Genomic DNA, 17,607 nt, shown 5'->3' with positions numbered 1-17,607 from the left:
GAAGGTTCAAGTTTCACCTTACAGAGCTCAAACGAGTTTTTCTGTTCTTAAAATATCTCAGATACAACATAAAAAAAAGTCATGACTTTTGATCATTTGGATTTTCTTGGCTTGGACATGAAACAGATTTATATGAGGATTAGCAGTCCAAATGCCTGTTCATAGTGCAAATTGTCACCATGCTTCTTTATAGGGGTTAGAGCAATTGTCTAAAATATTCTGGGCTTACCCAACCTAAACTCACTAGAGTGACACTGGAACTTGGGTCCACTCCTTGGCCCAGTATGGCACACTGTACTGGGTCTGGGTCGCCTGAGGGTGCTTTGGGCAGATGGGAACCCTGGCTGGGGTGCCCAGCCCCTGAGAACCAGGGGCAAGTCAGATGGCAGAAACCTAGGGCTCCCACTTGCCTCCTGCCACAGGCCACAGGAACAACACCAGGACAAGGCTCACCTTCAAACTGAGTTCCTCCTGAGCTTGCCCTCTCTTTTTTAATTAGAATTTATCTGGGATCACAGGAGACAGCACTGCTGATGTGTGGTCCCAGACAATGAAGAGACCCAGCCACAAGGTTAGGGTGTACCAGCAACCAGGTAGACTGAAAACTAGTGAGTTATATGTTACTTGCGGTGTATTTTTTCATGTCCAGTGTATTGTTACTTTATTGGAAATCATGGATAACAAAAAACAAGAAACCAAAAATCCACAAACCAACAACAAAACCCTCCAGAACCTCTTTCTTAAACTTTTAATGTATGGCACAAAACTTCTATTTTTCTTCCAGATGCTAGAAAATTGGAAGGCTGAAAAATAACTTGTGGCCAAAGGATGCTTTACTACTGCCTATTGTGGTTTCTCAGGTTATTTTCTCAAAAGCATTTCTTTAGCAGCCATAGATCACTGGTGCATTTGTGAAGTAATTAAATGCAGTTATGAATACACGTTACCTGTCTCAATTTATGTTTAACATTAGGTATCTAGAGATCCATTACAAGACATACTTTGTGTTACGTGGATGCCTGAATTTAAGGGTAATTTTTCATCTCATGCATAACTTCCCCCCTAAGAAGACCACTGGATGGTGGGGGGCACACAGTTATCACCTTTTCGCTACATATTTCACAAATCCCATAACAAAAAGCTTTTCACAGCTCTTATTTAAAAAAAAAAAATAAATAAAAATTTTGAACTATTTGTAACCTGGCATTACTGAACATGAATTTTTAAGCCTTTCTTAAAAGTACAGATAGGCTGAGATGAAAAAAAGCTCCATCGCCTTCCCAGAGAACCAACTCCTCTGCAGGGATGGATGTTACTGAAATCACTTCATTCCCAACCTAAAAAGTGCTGATCAGGATTAAGATGCAGGCAACTGTAGGCAACTGTGACAACTCCAGCTCTGATTCCTCTTCCTCTGGGCTACAGATCCTCACAGCAGTTTCAGTTAAGCAATGGTTTTTGGGTCTCTTCCCTGGTTACGTAAACTTATGTTTTAAGAAAATCCCCTGAAGATAATTTTTTTTTTTAATAGCTGAGCATTAAAGGCTAAAGTGAGCTGCTTAACAATGCTATTCTTTTGGGCTTGGTTTTTTTTTGGTTTTTTTAGCTCCTCCATTTTGTTTTAAATTCACTTTGGAAAGAAATTTGAGATGCTTCACTCCCAAACAAGTTGAAACAGAGCATTTTTTGAACTGTGAAATGAATGTCACCAATTGGTACAGAGATTCAGGTAAAATCTCACCTACTTCCATGTTCTTATGGATGTCACTCAGCACAGTGATCTCAGTGACTTTTTCTACTGAAAGGGGCAGCTTATGCCAGAAAATCTGCAGAATCAGACCTAATGGGAGCATTTGATTTACTTAGAAGGATCAACATTCACTGAAAACTGGCCAGCTAAAACACAAGACAGATATAACTCTGATTTTCCTGCCCACCTTGAGTTGCCTTTACTTTTGCTGTCACCTTCTCAGACTCCTCTGGCCCCACAGAAGCATGAGCAGAAGCAGATCCTGCCCAGCCCCAACCTCAGACCAGGCAGCAAACCCCAGTTCTGTACAGGGCCATGTTGGAACAGATGTGAGGCATTTTGTTTCAAAAAAAATTAAAGAAATAAAGTTGGTTTTTTTCACAAGAAAAATTAGTTTCACAAGAAACTTTCCTTTCTTGTGATCTATTTAATAAAAACTCTGGAAACATGTACCTGGATCTCACTTTTAAAAAGTCATAGAGAAGAATTAACTTAAACTAGAACTTTCTTATGCAGATCCCAAGTTAATATTGATGATTTAAACCAGCTACAATGACTGGCTTGATTTTGAAGTATAAAACAGATCACTACATCCACTCAAACTTGATAAAGTGTACATCTAATTTTTTTAACCTATTTCTTCCCTTTTCCTTTTCATCAACCCTTGTATTGTCTTAAAAGCCAATTAAGCTTCTAAATTACTTTTTTAAAAATGTGATTGAGTAAAGCTGAATCAGCTAAACATCTCTCAAAACTGCAATTTATTAAGCTTTTTTTCTTGAGAGACATATTGGCAATAATCCACGTGGTGGGTTTTCCCTCCCATCTCCCCCTCACAATAGAGCAGTTCCGGGGATGAAAGCATTTGAAAGAATATGGTTTTTTCACAGTCTTCTTGTAAGTGCTGAAGAGTCTGAACTGGAGTCTGTAACTGACAGTTACAGATTGCTTTAAAAGTTGCCTTCCAGCTCCTACAGGGCACAGCGATTTGCAAAATCCCACCCGGCAAATTTTTGGCGGCTTATTGGTCGCCACCCCCAGCCTCCTTCTCCGTACGTAGAAGCTCTTGTACGCAAGATGTCTGTAGATTAACATTGGTATTTGCCACCAGTGGCAAGATGAGCAGCCAGGTAGCTGTAACAGCTCTGCTCCCCAGGCAGGCTGCTCCCGGGGCGCTCTGCCTGCGTCCTTCTCCCCGTTTCCCACCAGAGGACACTGCAGCCGCAGGGATGAAGGCACAGCCTGAGCGCACGGCTTTAACGCGTACACTACAAAGCAAAGGAAACCGACAAAAAAGTGTTCAGCATAAATCCATTGACTGACATTATAATCAGAAGTGCAACATTTACACGCGGGGCTTGGTTTTGCTTCTTCCCACAAACTACGAAAGCTTGCATATTGCCTTCTATAATTATTTGCAATTGCCTCAAAGAAACACTTAATTCAAGACTCCAAACCCTACCTGTTGTTTTGCATAGTTCAGAGCAAAGCGTGCGCATGTCAGCAAAACTTACCGCCGGTGCACACGGCAGTCTTTGAGTCTAAAATGATGCTGATTTTGCCCTGAAAAGTCATTTACCTTCGCCCTCGCTCCCCACTTTTCTAGGAACAATGAAAAAAAATAAAAATTCAGTTTAACTTTGTTCTGGACAACAGATCCGAGACGACAGGTGGCTACGACGCAGGGAAGCAGCTGGGATCCGCAGTGCCTTCCCGCCGCACCTCCGCCCCTGGACCGCGGTTTCTGGCGGGGGAATTGGGAAGGCAGCAGCGGTACCCTCGCACCCTCCCCCAGCGCAGCCCCAGCCGGGGCGGACACCCTTCCCGTCCTCCGGGGCTCGGGGCCACGGCCGCCGCCGAGAGGCGCCGGGCGGCGAAGCGGGTGGGAGCCCCGCGGGGCAGGACCCGGCCCGGCCCCCGCCGCCTCCGCCGCCGCCCGGGAGGGGCCGGGCGGGACCGTCAGGAAACCCCGCCCCGGGCAGCGCCCGCCGCTTTCAGCGCAGCCTGCGCGGATCAGCGGTGCTGTGGAACGGAGCGGAGCGGAGCTAAGTTGGGCAGCAGGAACGGGACAGGACGAGACGGCTCAGCCGTGTCGCGCAGCCACGCGGGACCGCGCCGCCCGTGGGCTGGCCCCGCTGCGGGGGTACCTTGGTATTTAATTTTTTTTTTCGGTTTTTTCCTTTTTTTCTTTTTAACCGAAGGAGAGGAGAAGCAGGTTTATGCTAATCAGCTTCTCAGGAGCGGCAGTGGGAGGAGGAGGAAAGGAGCCATTTTGAACTCACTTCAAAGTTTAAGGTGGAAAAGTTGGAGCTCTCCAGCCCGGCGGACGGGGACGGGGCGCGGGGCTCTGGGCCGGCGGCGCCCGGGTGGCGAGTGCGGCAGGAGGGGCCGAGCCGGCAGCTGATGGATGAGGGCGGGCGGGCAGCCCGGCGGGTGGATGGATTGTGCGGCAGCACTCTGCCCGGCATCGCTGCCCGCTGAGCCCCGGAGATGCCGCGGCTGTCCGCCGCCGCCTGCGTGTCCTGGGCCGCGCTGCTCTGCGCCCTGGCGCCGGCGGTCGGCGGGGAGCTGCGGCCGCCCCGCGCCGCTCCGCTCCTCCACCTGCCCCCGGGGGCCGCGGGGCGCTACGCCGCCGCTGAGCTGCCATCGCTGCCGCCCGCTGCCGGGCACCTGAGGGCGGCGGGCACCGCGCTGTCCCGCGCTCTGCCCAGCGAGCCCCGCGCACCCCGGGGCAGCGGTCCCTGCCCGCGGCGATCCCGGCAGCGAGCGGCCGCCGAGCCCCGCGGAGCAGCCGCCGGCTGCGCCCCGCCACCGGTGGAGGAGGGAGCCGGGCGGCCGGGAGCGCGGCGGGCTCGGAGCCTCAACAGCCCCCCAGTTCCAGCTGCCCAGCTACCAGGTCTCCATACCCGAGAACGAGCCGGCCGGCACGGCCGTCATCGTGCTGCGGGCCCAGGATCCCGACGAAGGGGAAGCCGGCCGGCTAGCGTACTCCATGGAGGCCCTCTTCGACGAGCGCTCCAATGACTACTTCTCCATCGACGCCGAGACAGGCAGCGTGGTCACCGCCCGCAGCCTCGACCGGGAGACGAAGGACACCCATGTGCTGAAGGTGACCGCCTACGACCACGGCTCCCCGCGCCGCCGCTCAGCCACCACCTATCTGACGGTGACCGTGAGCGACACCAACGACCATGAGCCAGTGTTTGAGCAGCCAGAGTACCGGGAGAGCATCCGGGAGAATTTAGAGGTGGGCTATGAGGTGCTGACCATCCGTGCCACTGATGGTGATGCCCCAGCCAACGCCAACATGCTTTACCGACTGCTGGAGCCAGGAGCTGGTGACGGCGTCTTTGAGATTGACCCACGCTCTGGGGTTGTGAGGACCCGAGCCCCAGTTGATCGTGAGGAGGTCTCTGAGTACCACTTGGTGGTGGAAGCCAATGACCAGGGCAAGGATCCAGGACCACGTAGTGCCACAGCTATGGTGCACATCACTGTAGAGGATGAGAATGATAACTACCCTCAGTTCAGTGAGAAGCGTTACCTGGTTCAGGTGCCAGAGGATGCCCCAGTGAACAGCCAGATAATGCAGGTGCAGGCCACAGATCGGGACCGGGGCAGCAATGCCCAGGTGCACTACAGCATTGTAAGCGGCAACCTGAAAGGCCAGTTCTACATCCACTCTTTCTCTGGTGCCATTGACTTGATCAACCCTCTGGATTATGAGACTATTCGGGAGTACACTCTCCGGATCAAAGCCCAGGATGGGGGCAGGCCTCCTTTGATCAACTCCAGTGGCATGGTATCAGTGCAGGTTGTGGATGTGAATGACAATGCCCCCATCTTTGTAAGCACTCCCTTTCAGGCCACAGTGCTGGAGAACGTACCTCTGGGCTACTCAGTGCTGCATATCCAGGCTGTAGATGCTGACTCTGGGGAAAATGCCCGCCTGGAGTACAAACTCATAGAGATGGCACCATCCACTGGAGGTGCCCCAGTAGCAAGTGAGTCTGGGTTCCCTTTTCAGATCAACAACAGCACAGGGTGGATCACAGTGGCTGCAGAGCTCGATCGAGAGACTGTGGAGAACTATCACTTTGGGGTAGAGGCCAGGGACCATGGCGTGCCAGTCATGACGTCCTCAGCCAGCGTTTCCATCACTGTTCTGGACGTGAATGACAACAACCCCACCTTCACAGAAAAGGTGTATCACCTCAGACTGAATGAGGATGCTGCTGTGGGTAGCAGTGTCCTGACTCTGACAGCAGTGGACAGGGACGTTAACAGCGTTGTGACTTACCAGATTACCAGTGGCAACACTAGGAACCGTTTTGCCATCACCAGTCAGAGTGGAGGGGGGCTGATAACGCTGGCCTTGCCCCTGGATTACAAGCAGGAAAGGCAGTATGTGCTCACAGTCACTGCCTCTGATGGCACTCGGTTTGACACCGTCCAGGTCTTCATCAATGTGACAGATGCCAACACGCATCGTCCAGTCTTCCAGAGCTCCCATTACACAGTGAGCGTCAGTGAGGACAAGCCCATTGGCACCTCTATTGTCACCATTAGTGCCACTGATGAAGACACAGGAGAAAATGCAAGAATCACTTACATTTTAGATGATAACATCCCTCAGTTCCGCATTGACCCTGACACAGGTACCATCACCACCCTGATGGAGCTGGACTATGAGGACCAGGCATCCTACACGTTGGCCATTACAGCCCATGACAATGGCATCCCCCAGAAATCAGACACCACCTATGTCGAGATCCTCATCCTCGATGCCAATGACAACGCACCCCGCTTCCTGCGTGACCGCTACCAGGGCTCAGTTTTCGAGGATGTGCCCCTCTCCACCAGTGTCCTGCAGCTGTCTGCCAGTGACCGTGACTCAGGCCTCAATGGCCGTCTCCTCTACACGTTCCAAGGTGGTGATGATGGAGATGGAGACTTCTACATTGAACCCACTTCCGGAGTGATACGCACACTGCGCAAGCTGGACCGTGAGAATGTGGCTGTCTACAGCCTGCGTGCCTTTGCTGTGGACAGGGGCAGCCCACCTCTGAAAGCCTCTGTGGATATCCAGGTGACTGTGCTGGACATCAATGACAACCCCCCTGTCTTTGAGAAGGATGAATTTGACATATTTGTGGAGGAGAACAGCCCCGTGGGCTCTATTGTGGCCCGGATCAGTGCAGCTGACCCTGATGAGGGGACCAATGCACAGATCATGTACCAAATTGTAGAGGGGAACATCCCTGAGGTCTTCCAACTAGACTTGCTCAATGGAGATCTCACAGCCCTAATGGATCTGGATTATGAGAGCCGAACAGAGTATGTGATTGTGGTGCAGGCCACTTCGGCACCTCTTGTGAGCCGGGCAACAGTGCACATCCGACTCTTGGACCAGAATGATAACCCACCCGTGCTGCAGGACTTCCAGATCCTTTTCAATAACTACGTGACCAACAAGTCCAACAGTTTCCCCTCTGGTGTGATTGGCAAGATCCCAGCCCATGATCCTGACGTGTCTGACAGCCTGGCCTACACCTTTGTGCAAGGAAATGAGTTAAACTTACTCCTTTTGGACTCCGCCACTGGAGAACTCAAACTCAGTCGTGATTTGGACAACAATAGACCCCTGGAAGCCCGTATGAAAGTGTCAGTCTCAGGTAAGCAAGCATTTGAGGTTCACAAAGTGCGTAATTCTGCTTGTCAGACAAGTATGGGGCATGGGCAGAAAAAAACTGCTTGCAGTTTAATGCACACCTTTCGATTACCCAAGGCAGCGATTTATCTGTGAAAATTTTTGTGAGAAACCACAAAAATGTATCAAGCCCATGTGCTGTGGATTGAAGTGGTGTGTTGAAGTTGTTTAGTAAACGTGAATCACAGGGGTAAATAAATCTGAGTGTGCATAGAAGGGTATATACTCCCTCAGTTGAGTTGGTACCTTGGCTGAAGCTTTTCTGATGTGGTTGCCATAAAGATACTAAATGATGTAACTTGCAAAGATGTAGGGAATTCACATGCAGCTGTAATGCTGTCTCCTCTCCCTCTTTCTTTTTCTCCTTAAAAAAAAAAAAAAGTTGAGATTTGGTATCTCTTTTTAACAACAAAACACATTTATTCCTTTCTGCATACCAGGAGATTTGGCTGGTAGATTGTTAGACTTCTGACCAGTTTGTGGATGGGTGAATGTGACACTGGTGGAGCTGCACAGGTCTGCATTGCTGTTGTGTGTTCCTGTGGGAAATGGCAGCTCTAAATGCAATGAGTTATGGCTGTGTAATAAGCTGTGCAACACTGCAAATTGCACTGGAGTTGCCAAGTGCAGGCCCCAGATCAGTTCTGTTGAGGGAGATGGGGAGGAGAAGGAGTAGTAGTTTACAATTAGCTTCCTTGTAGAATTTGTGCCTCTGTGTGTGTGAAGACTGATATTATCCAATATATACTTCCATGTGAACACATACATGCTCTTTTGGTTATCATTCTTTTTCTGCTCTGTTGCTTGTTTATCATGGAATTACTTTTTATGCTTCCAATTGTGGCATCAATCATGTAATGAGTGATTTCCTCTGCGGGTGCCACTCTATAAAGTTTACTGTGGACCTGATCCCGTACTTTTGTTGACTTTCAAAGGTTTAACCAGATACATTCCTCACCACCTCTCTCTGCAACGGTAAACTATATTTGTATTCTTTTTACAAAAAAATACCTGAAAGTACTAGGTACATAAAATGTCACTTTGGGAGATGTTTTCTTCGGATGGTTGTATTAAAAATATAATAATCAAACTGTGGCATAATCCTGGCGGTGCGTGTTTTACTGTCAGTAGCAGTGGTGTGCAGCAGGGCTCAGGGGAGCAAGCTGTGCTCTCCTTGTGTTTGCAAGCTTTGAGGTCCTTTGCTTCAGGAAAATAAAGTGTATTAACTGAGCTGACTGCATTTACTGTAGTGTGTCACCTGACAGGCCATTCCTGGTACTTCCAAATGCTGGAGGGTAGCTAATGTCATAAGGTAGCTCTATGTCCTGTGAGGACTTGCAGAAAAACAGTTGGCTTGTGACCTTAAAGACAAATTTGGATTAAGGTGCCCGTGATTGCATGGTCACTGTCTGTCTGAACCAGTAGCTCTTTATCTGGTAGCCGAAGATAAGAACTCATCTTGGAGCACCAAGTTTGGAAAAGTTATTTGGTTAGACTAGATGAAGAGTGTGTTCAGAACAGAAAAATATGCAACATTAACTATTTCTTTCTCAATCTAATGATTTACAACCTTTAAGTTCATGAAATCTCAGGTAGGAATGAAGAACCCTGATTTCTTAAGCAACAGGAGTGTAATCATTCCAGCATCGTTTTCACGTTTGGTGAAGATGTGAACTTCAAAACTCTTGAGATGTTGCTCAAAACTGCCTGTTTGAATAATTTCTTGAGATATTGGAGTTATTCAGGCTTTTTATGGGTAGGATTTTAAAATAATTTTGAGCAGCACTGAACTCCATTTGATGTTTATTTGGAGAAGGTCAGTGGTTGGAAATGGGAAGGGTGGGCAGAGTTTGGCAGTGTATGAGTAGCCCAGGAGATTCTCACCTTCTTTCTCTGGTTTATTTGATACAGTCTTTTCAAAAAAGACAGAGAGAAGCTCAGAGAAGTACTCCACAGGGTTATCTCTAAGTGTTGCAAAATACCTGCAAATCATCTGCTAAAATGACTGCCAGTTAACTGTAAAACGTGTCTCATGGTGTAGCCATTTAGTCTCTCAGCCCAGATAAACACAAGTCCTGGCCTACTCACAGTTGTGCTTCAGGTCAGGAATGATTTGAGTCTTTATGAACTTGGGGAATTTGATCTGGGTGCGAGTCGGAAGTAACACTGCTGCTATAAAATCTAATTTTCACCGAGTGATGTGTCATGCTGCCAAAGCCTGTGAGTGCATGTGATGCTGCTAGTGAGGAGCCACGCTTCTCAATTGAATTATTTTGAAACTTGGATACTGGGCTAAACCCAGCTTCTTTCATTTGACAGGATGTTATTCCATTTTGCACAGCACATTTTGGCCTTCTGCACACACAGAACCTTACGAATCATGAAAGCAAGCCTATGGATGTAATGGAGTTCTGTAATCCTGGAACGGCACACTTGGCGTTCAAAACTTACTCTTTTAACAGTGTAAACATGATCAGAAGGCAGGTGGGTCGGTGGGCAGCCCTGGGCGGGCTCGGCGCTGCGCGGCTCTGCCGGGCCGTGCAGCGCGGGAGCTGCCGCGCTGTGCCCCGCAGCCGGCAGGAACCCACCCAGGCGGGGAGGGAGGAATGTGGTGGTGTGGATATTAGCATTTGCTTTGGTCGGGAGGGAGCTTTTGAAGTCTGTCTCCTTTGAAGTGAATCTTTCTGGGCCTGCCCAAGTCTGTCACATGGGCAACACGTTCTGGTGACAAACCGGACCCCTTTTGGATGAAATAATGCAGGGGTGCTCCAGAGTTCCCTTAAAGATCCATTCTCCTTTTTTTTTTTTCCTCGTTGTATCTTCAAGGCTTTCCCATAGAAAGGCAGAGTTTGACCTTACATTCACATACCTGCATATTGTGCTGCTACAGGTTTATTTTGTTTTAACAACTGGGGTGAAATCTGGACCCTGCTGAAATCCTGCGTGTGTTTTCCAGGGGGACACAATTTTACTGTGAGCTTCTGAAACAGGTGATCACGAGGCGATTAGTCTGTGATTCTTAGTGTTACTAATAAATATATGGCTTAAATTGACAGGATCATTAAAACCATTTTTTTGTCCTCAGTAATGTTGACATTAATGTCAAATTAGGATTTATTTGATTAAAAAATGGATTAAATGTTGCTCAAATCACATTGCATTTGCTCACGTGAAACATACTGGGGGTGCTGCGGTGTTCAGGGGAAAGGCTGGTGCCTCATCTTTGGCGCAAATGTTGTACAGCTTGGGGTATCACGTGCATTCACTTCTGGCACCTGCTTAGCTGTGCTGCCACATGGAGTCCCACTTAACATCAGCGACACCTCCCTGGGATACAACAGATGTGTGCATAAACTCCTCTGAGCTTTTAAGTAGTCCAGATAAATGTAAAATATCATGGTATAACACAGATTTTTGGGAGGGTAATGCTCCTTAGGAGAGCTGGTTTCCGCAGTGAGGGATAAACACCCAAGCATTTTTGAGAGTTGGCAAGCTTAAGTATCTCCTTTTACATTTCTTTGGCGTTTAATCTCCAGTGGCATTCAGTGAGGGTATTGACTATCAGCAAATACAAATTAAGATAGAGCTCGTTTGTGCTGCAATAAACTTGGGGTTTTTAATCAAAGCTTGTTAAAAGATCTTCATTATTATTATAATTTAAAAGTCATTATGCTAACGATCCTGAATCTCCATCTCAAATGTAGCAGAAGATGTAGTGCTTTGGTTTAGCCCTTCTGGTAAAGCTAAGGGCACAATTGTGCCTGGGAAACAAGGCATTTGGGGGTTGTGTGTGTGAGGAAGATCTGAGAATAAAAAACAAAGCAGCTCATGAGGAAAGGCCTCCCTGTAATCATGGAGGCTCCTTTGGGTGTGCAGGACAGATGCAGGGCGACTGCTCGGTGTAAAGGGTGCCCGAGCCTCTTGTCCCTGTCTTTGGGGAATGGGGAGGATGGGGCTGCTGGGGCTTGTGAGTTTTGGGGCATCATGTCTGCAGGGCGACTGGTTCTTTTAGTGTTGATGCCTCTGGCTTTCTGTGAGGAGTTGCTTTCAGAGTCAGTGAGGGGCAGTTAGCACCTGAACAGCCTCATGTGCCACCTCCCAGGGAAACACGTTCCTGCAAGTGGCTGTGGTGGGAGTCCTGTGGATTATAAAATAGGAGGTATGGATATGGACAGGCAGAGGCATCTCTCTCCCCGCCTCCCTCCAGGTGGGAGGAGGTGTGTTGGTGTGTCTTATGGCTGCGGGGCATTTGCAGGGTGGTGTCCCCAGGAGCCTTGAGCACTTGGACTTGGCCTGTGAGCCCTGCACTGAGGTGGGCGAAGGGAAAGCAGTGGCTCAAAGGCTGCAAAGCCCAGGGAGGCAGCAATGAAGGAACTCGTTTAGAAAGACGGTGTGATACTGGGAGCTCATTTCTTGATGTATTAAGTGGGGCTAAGGTGAAGGATGCACAATAATAGTAGCATTGGTTTTGAACACTTATGTTTATTTTCCAAAGAACAGCAAACCAAGAGTTGTGCTCCTCATTTTATTTTAGGGTAGCTTCTGGATGTGATGCAGCTACCTAAATCCTTTATTCTGGCTATATAGGTTCTATATGCTATTTTATTCTGTAGGTGAAAACATTGTAAATGTATGTCCCTCCAGCCTGCAGGAATTCAACTTTCTCTTTCACAGTGTGATCTGCTCCGCCCGATTAAAAAGCTGTGACTGCCTTGCTGCCTTCCTGTGTGCTTCCTTCCACTTCATCCCTGGATTTTGTAGGTGTGGTGTATTTTTGTTTCAAAAGACAGGAAAATGTCTATGTCTACAGAAGGAAAATATTTAGTGAAAGGGGGACTGACAAAATAACTTTTTACTGAGATAAAAGATCTCTTCTGCCTGTGAATAAAACAGGGAGTTATCTGCAGCTCAAGCTACTGTAAATAAGCAATTTCTTTGATGAAATTATGATCCCTCCAAATAAAAAAGAGAAATGTTTACTATGACACAGTTTAAAAAATGAGATATTTTATTTCAGATAAAAGTGATTTTGTCAGTTGATATCTTTCAGAAAAATGCTCCTTTGCAGTGTAGCCATCACTAAATCACTACACTTTGTGCAGTGCAGGCTGTATATTCCCATTTTTTGTTACAGTTTTAAAAAAGGTATTTTTACTTTTAATATGTCTTGGTGGTTGAAGCATACAAAGGTTTGACCCCTCTTTATTGAGAAGGTATGAGAAATGGCTTTTTGAGGTTGCAGGGCATTTTGGCTGGTTGTGTACACACTTCACTCAATGTACTGAAAACCTTGTATTTTTATTGCCTGTTGGTGCTTTTCTCAGTGATTTGTGGGAACGAGGGAGACTTCAGGATAGCAAGGATAAAGTGATAGAAGAGTAAGACTGAAGATGTGAGAAAGATCTCTCACTTTACTAAGCTTTACTTGATAATCAAGTCCCAAGGGATAGAAATTAAATTTAGAGCAATATTATGGTGGGATCACCTGGAAAACTTTTCCCCCCTATTTAAAATTATTTGCTAATGGGGACATATTTATAATAACCATTTTTTAATTGGATTAGTAATTGTTTTACATTTTTTATTACTTTTTAAGCTCCAGGGTGTATTAATGAATAGGTTTCCTTGGTGTATTCCCTTGTTGCAATTTCCCTCCCTCTTAGAAGTCACTGAAGTCTCTTCTTTCTGACTTGGACTTACAGGTTGGGAAGAATCATGTTCTGTTCTGGTCACACATTTCCTGTGGTTCAGAATTGGTCTAGGCTGGGGTTGCAAAGCCTGCTGCAGGCTCCCAGATAAGAATAAACATTGAGTTGTTGGAAAACGTAATGAGAAAAGAACCCTTTGTTTAGAATATAGGAACAGTTTTCTAGGTTTGGGTGTTAGGATGGTAGTAAATCTGCAGTAGAGGTAGTGGTAGGGAAAGAAGGTGATGTATGATTTTATATTTCATTGTCTCCAGCATCCCAAGTGTTACCTGAGGAAGTGGCTGGCTGCTGATAAAAGTGTATAATTTTACATTTGGTTATTGAATGGTCCTTTTCCTCCAGTGTATGTATTTAGTATCTTGAAACTCCCTTTTCATTGTTGATTCCTATTTTTGAGCTGGATGGATTTTCTCAGACATTCCATGATGGAGGAAAGTAATGCTGGGTTGTAAAGTACGACATTAGATGAAGACAGGTAGTGTGCTCACCACTCTTCTGTTAGGGCTCTTACTGGTGGGACCTTTACCAGAAGTTTGGATGGGAACCCAAGCTTCCTCACATTTCCACCGGTCCAGTCATGGCCCTGTTGTCTTTCAACATCTTCAGGGAGTGGTTGGGAAGACTCACGCATGGTGTCCTGCCTTCTCCTCAAGGTGTGTTGCAGGTCTGCCAGACACCCCTGTAGCTAATACATTCTCTCAAGCATTCTGGCTGGCTGGGTGCTTGGGGTTCAGGGGTATCAAAGGCATGTGACAGCACACAACACTAATGACATAGTTTAAAATTTAGCCAAATGTGTTAGCTGCTGTGCACTGTAGCTGAGCTTGCTTTCATCTGGTTATTTTGGGTACAGACAGCAATGACTGCACCCTAGCGCAGCTTTGGCTTCTGATTTCACTGGGTCACTTGAGACCCTCATGGATCCGGTGAGACCGGTACAAAAACTGTAGGAACGTGGCTGCTCTAAAAGTTTGGAACAGAATTACTGTGGGGGCTGGAAGCAAGCAAACATGAAGCAGGAAGCTCTTCTAAACCTACATGCTACAAATACCTTTTCAATATTTAGCAGCTTGGGCAACTCTAGCTGTAATGCTCATGCATGGAAGATGAGTAAGGGGAGGATCAAATGTCAGACACAAGATCTGCACTCTCCGTCCCTTCTCCTTTTTGTAAGCCCTCAGAATTTTGAGAATGAGTTGGTGTGACAGACTCGCTATGTTTGAGTCCTTGAGATAACAATACACTTACCTGTTTCTCAGTGTTGCCCAATTTATGGGATTTGGACTACAGTTTCTCTTTGCTTCTTTTGGCATACTGACTTGTGTTTTCAAAAATACCTATGGAGAGTCTCTAGGAAATGTAGGAAGGCAGAAAGGTTTAAGGTATTCTGGTCAGATCTGATGGCTCTTTTTTTTTTTTTTTAAGCCAGTACTCCAAGTACTCTGACATCTAGTTTGCCACTTAAGAGACAAGTATGGCAGTGCTGTCTCTTATGAATGATAGGGTATTTTGTTATCTGTTCCTTTTTTAAAGACTATTTGGCCCAAAGATTGAATAAATCAAAGCACAGAACAGGTTGATGAGGGACTTGGCTCTTCAAAGCCTTGTTCACAGTGGTTGTCCAACTTGAAATAAAGAATATCCGGGACCTGATTAAATTCAATTTTTCCACTTTGTGTTTCTGTGACAAGTGATGGTTTTGTTATTCCACCCCCCCACATGCAGATCTTTTACCAGTGTTGAAAAACACTGAGCTATTTTTAGATGTAACACAACTTTCCAAAAGGGGCAGGATGTAATCTTCATAGAAAATTTTGAAATCTGCCATTGAGCGATCTCTTGTTTGTTTATGAGGATTTACTTAATGCCTTTTTTTTTGCAAGACCTGTGTGCATGTATTTTGGTTGAGATTTCATTGCAGTGTTGATTTTGTTGTATTGTGTAATCAAAGGGATAAGTTGGCTATTTTGGTCAAATGTGTATCACCTGCCACGGTCTGCCCAAGAAATCAGTTTACTCATGTATATTGCAGCCACGAGTTGTTGATAGGCAGGAGAGCTGCTGGCTGGAAATGCCCATCTCAACAAACTGAATAAAGAGGAAGAATAAATGACTGACTTGGGCTAATTGCCTTGTTACTAGGTGGCTAAAGTTTGGTGGGATGAACCAACCCTGAATGTGTACACCAGGATGGAAAGGTTTGTTTTCTTTTGCAGTGATGATTCTACTTATTTCTGCTGCAGCAAACTACCTGTAGTAACAGGCTTAGCAGACTAGATGGAAAGGAATGGAAAGGCTATAATTTGCAAACAGGAAGATGTTTTGCCATGAATAATGTTAGCAGACACTTTAAGTACTGTCAAGCGTTTGAGTGAATGAAGGGGAAAAGTATGCTTTTATGGGGATTTGGCATTCAACAAAGAAATAAAATTTTAAAATGCTTCAGAAAGATGATCTTTGCACTTGAAAAAAAGCACAGTTGGACAGAAAAGTAGGATTTGCTGGAGAGAAAGGAAAAGGTTTGGACTTTGTTTCGACAAGTTGTTAATGCTTCTAAGCTGTAACCGCCTTCATATTTATTCCAGTATTTACACTTGACAAGCACACACACACACACAAAAAAGCAAATAAATGAAAAGGTAAAGCTGTAATAAATCCTCAGGGGACCACATAATATACGTAGACATGTTATGTTTCTCAAATGCAAAGGCAAGTAATCTGTTTTCAACACCATTGCTGAACGGGTGATAGATGCTACATTCTGTCAGGTCTCCAGCACTTTTGGAAATTATGCATCTGGTCAAAATACTTCAGTGCCTTTTGAAGAAGGGAGAAGGAGAAGCTAATGTTAACTGTTGTCAACATGGCATCTCCTGCCTGCTGTGGAGGTTGGGCTAGACCTAGTTTCAAGGAGAAGCTAAAGCATCTGGGACATATCAGGAGCTGTATTACCAGATTTGAGTTTCACAGTCTTTACTGTGAAATACCAATAGACTGTTAGGTTTGCAAGCAAATTTACTCAAGCTGAGTGGCTACCATGCCACACCAGAGCATGCATCATGGGTACAAAGAGTTGCTGTATTTGTTTGGTTTGCTCTTTTCTTTCACCAGCTCCAGACTTGAACTCCTTGACCCTATTCTAAACTAGTGTTGAGTAGTTGAGTTTATTGGAATAAATTTTTGTTGTAGCACTTCTAGACTTTGCAGGAAGCAGCCTACCCTCTCATTTACTTGTGTGCTTGAGCAATGTTTATTCTGGGTCTGATTCTAAAGAATACCCTTTAACATCCAAGCTCTGATTTTAATTTCTTTAAATTTTCTTATTTACTTAGCTGCCTGAATTTAATTTAAGTCATGTAAAAGATGTGCCATGCTAGTGCAGTGTATGGTTGATGGCACTGCAGGCACATCTCAGCATGGCAAGAAAGATGTGTTTGGCTCTTTTCACAGCTTAGGAGACTCAAGTCTAACCATCAAATGCCACAGCTCCTCACTTCTAGGTGCCTATTCTCTGCAGCAGTATCCTGTTTTAGGCAGTTAAGTGTCCTATAAAGTGGGAGTACTTGAAATACCATCCTGATACAGCTTGGGCACTTCACTCAGCATAGCAATCAGGACACTTAGTGAGGGCAAAGATGGGCTGGGCTCCAGCCCTTGATCTCAGAGCTCTTACTGAGCTATACATTAAAGAGAAGCTGAATAAGGTACAGAAGCCACTGTGAGACTCATGTTTCCCATCTCTTAGGTAAGTGCCATCAGCTACAGGGTCATGCTCACACTTGCAGGGCACCAAAGAGGAGGCTTTCTGGCTCAGGTTTATGTATGTGGGCACCTCTGGTTCAGTTTAACAGGTGTGTGGGCTGTCTGCTTTTACCCTCAGCTGCTGCATTTGTTTAGGCCATAATAAAAGCTGGATCATGAACTGGGTTGGTTCTAGCTGTAGCCAGAGACTCAGCTCTTCCCACCTGGGAACTTTCCAGGGAGTACTTTCCTATTGATCAGAACAGATTTGTTTGTTTTCTAGCCTTAGCTGATTGTAAAGGTGTTTAGCTTTTATGTGGGAAGGTCCCCAGATGGGCTAAAGGATCAGTTATGGAAGGATATACAGGCTCAGACTTAAATTACACTGCTCAATATCCAGAGTTCAGCCCACCTTTGCCTGCTGTTTAATCCTCTTTCTCACAGTTGGGGGTGGGGGGGGGGGGGGGGGGGGGGGGGTGTGCAGGTTTGCCATGATGATAGACTTGCTAGTAATTATCAACATGTTGCTGCTCGTCACTTGGATCCTGTGGCTTTTCCAGCAATGTGCTTGTTGATGCTATAACTAGCCAACATTGTCCTCACATACAGTAAAGGTCTTTTGGCAGCAGTGATTGGGTTGAACTGTCCCATTGGTTGACTCAGTTTCCCTTCTCACAGGGTGTATTATTATTGACACA

At 46.1% G+C, this 17,607-nt stretch overlaps 1 protein-coding gene across 1 annotated transcript in view; it reads left to right on the top strand.

The window, feature by feature from the left end:
• Positions 1-4,597: 4,597 nt before the first annotated feature.
• Positions 4,598-17,607, top strand: part of CELSR1 (cadherin EGF LAG seven-pass G-type receptor 1) — a 162,355-nt gene continuing 149,345 nt past the window's right edge. The window contains exon 1 of the mRNA XM_030462972.1: positions 4,598-7,425. Within this exon, the coding sequence (XP_030318832.1) occupies positions 4,743-7,425 (2,683 nt within the window). The 5' untranslated portion in view covers positions 4,598-4,742. The remainder of the gene's footprint in view (positions 7,426-17,607) is intronic.

Source organism: Calypte anna, chromosome 1, assembly GCF_003957555.1.
Source record: "Calypte anna isolate BGI_N300 chromosome 1, bCalAnn1_v1.p, whole genome shotgun sequence".
Taxonomy (NCBI): domain Eukaryota; kingdom Metazoa; phylum Chordata; class Aves; order Apodiformes; family Trochilidae; genus Calypte; species Calypte anna.
Note: the sequence above shows the minus strand (reverse complement) of the source record. Positions and strands in the feature narration are given on the sequence as shown.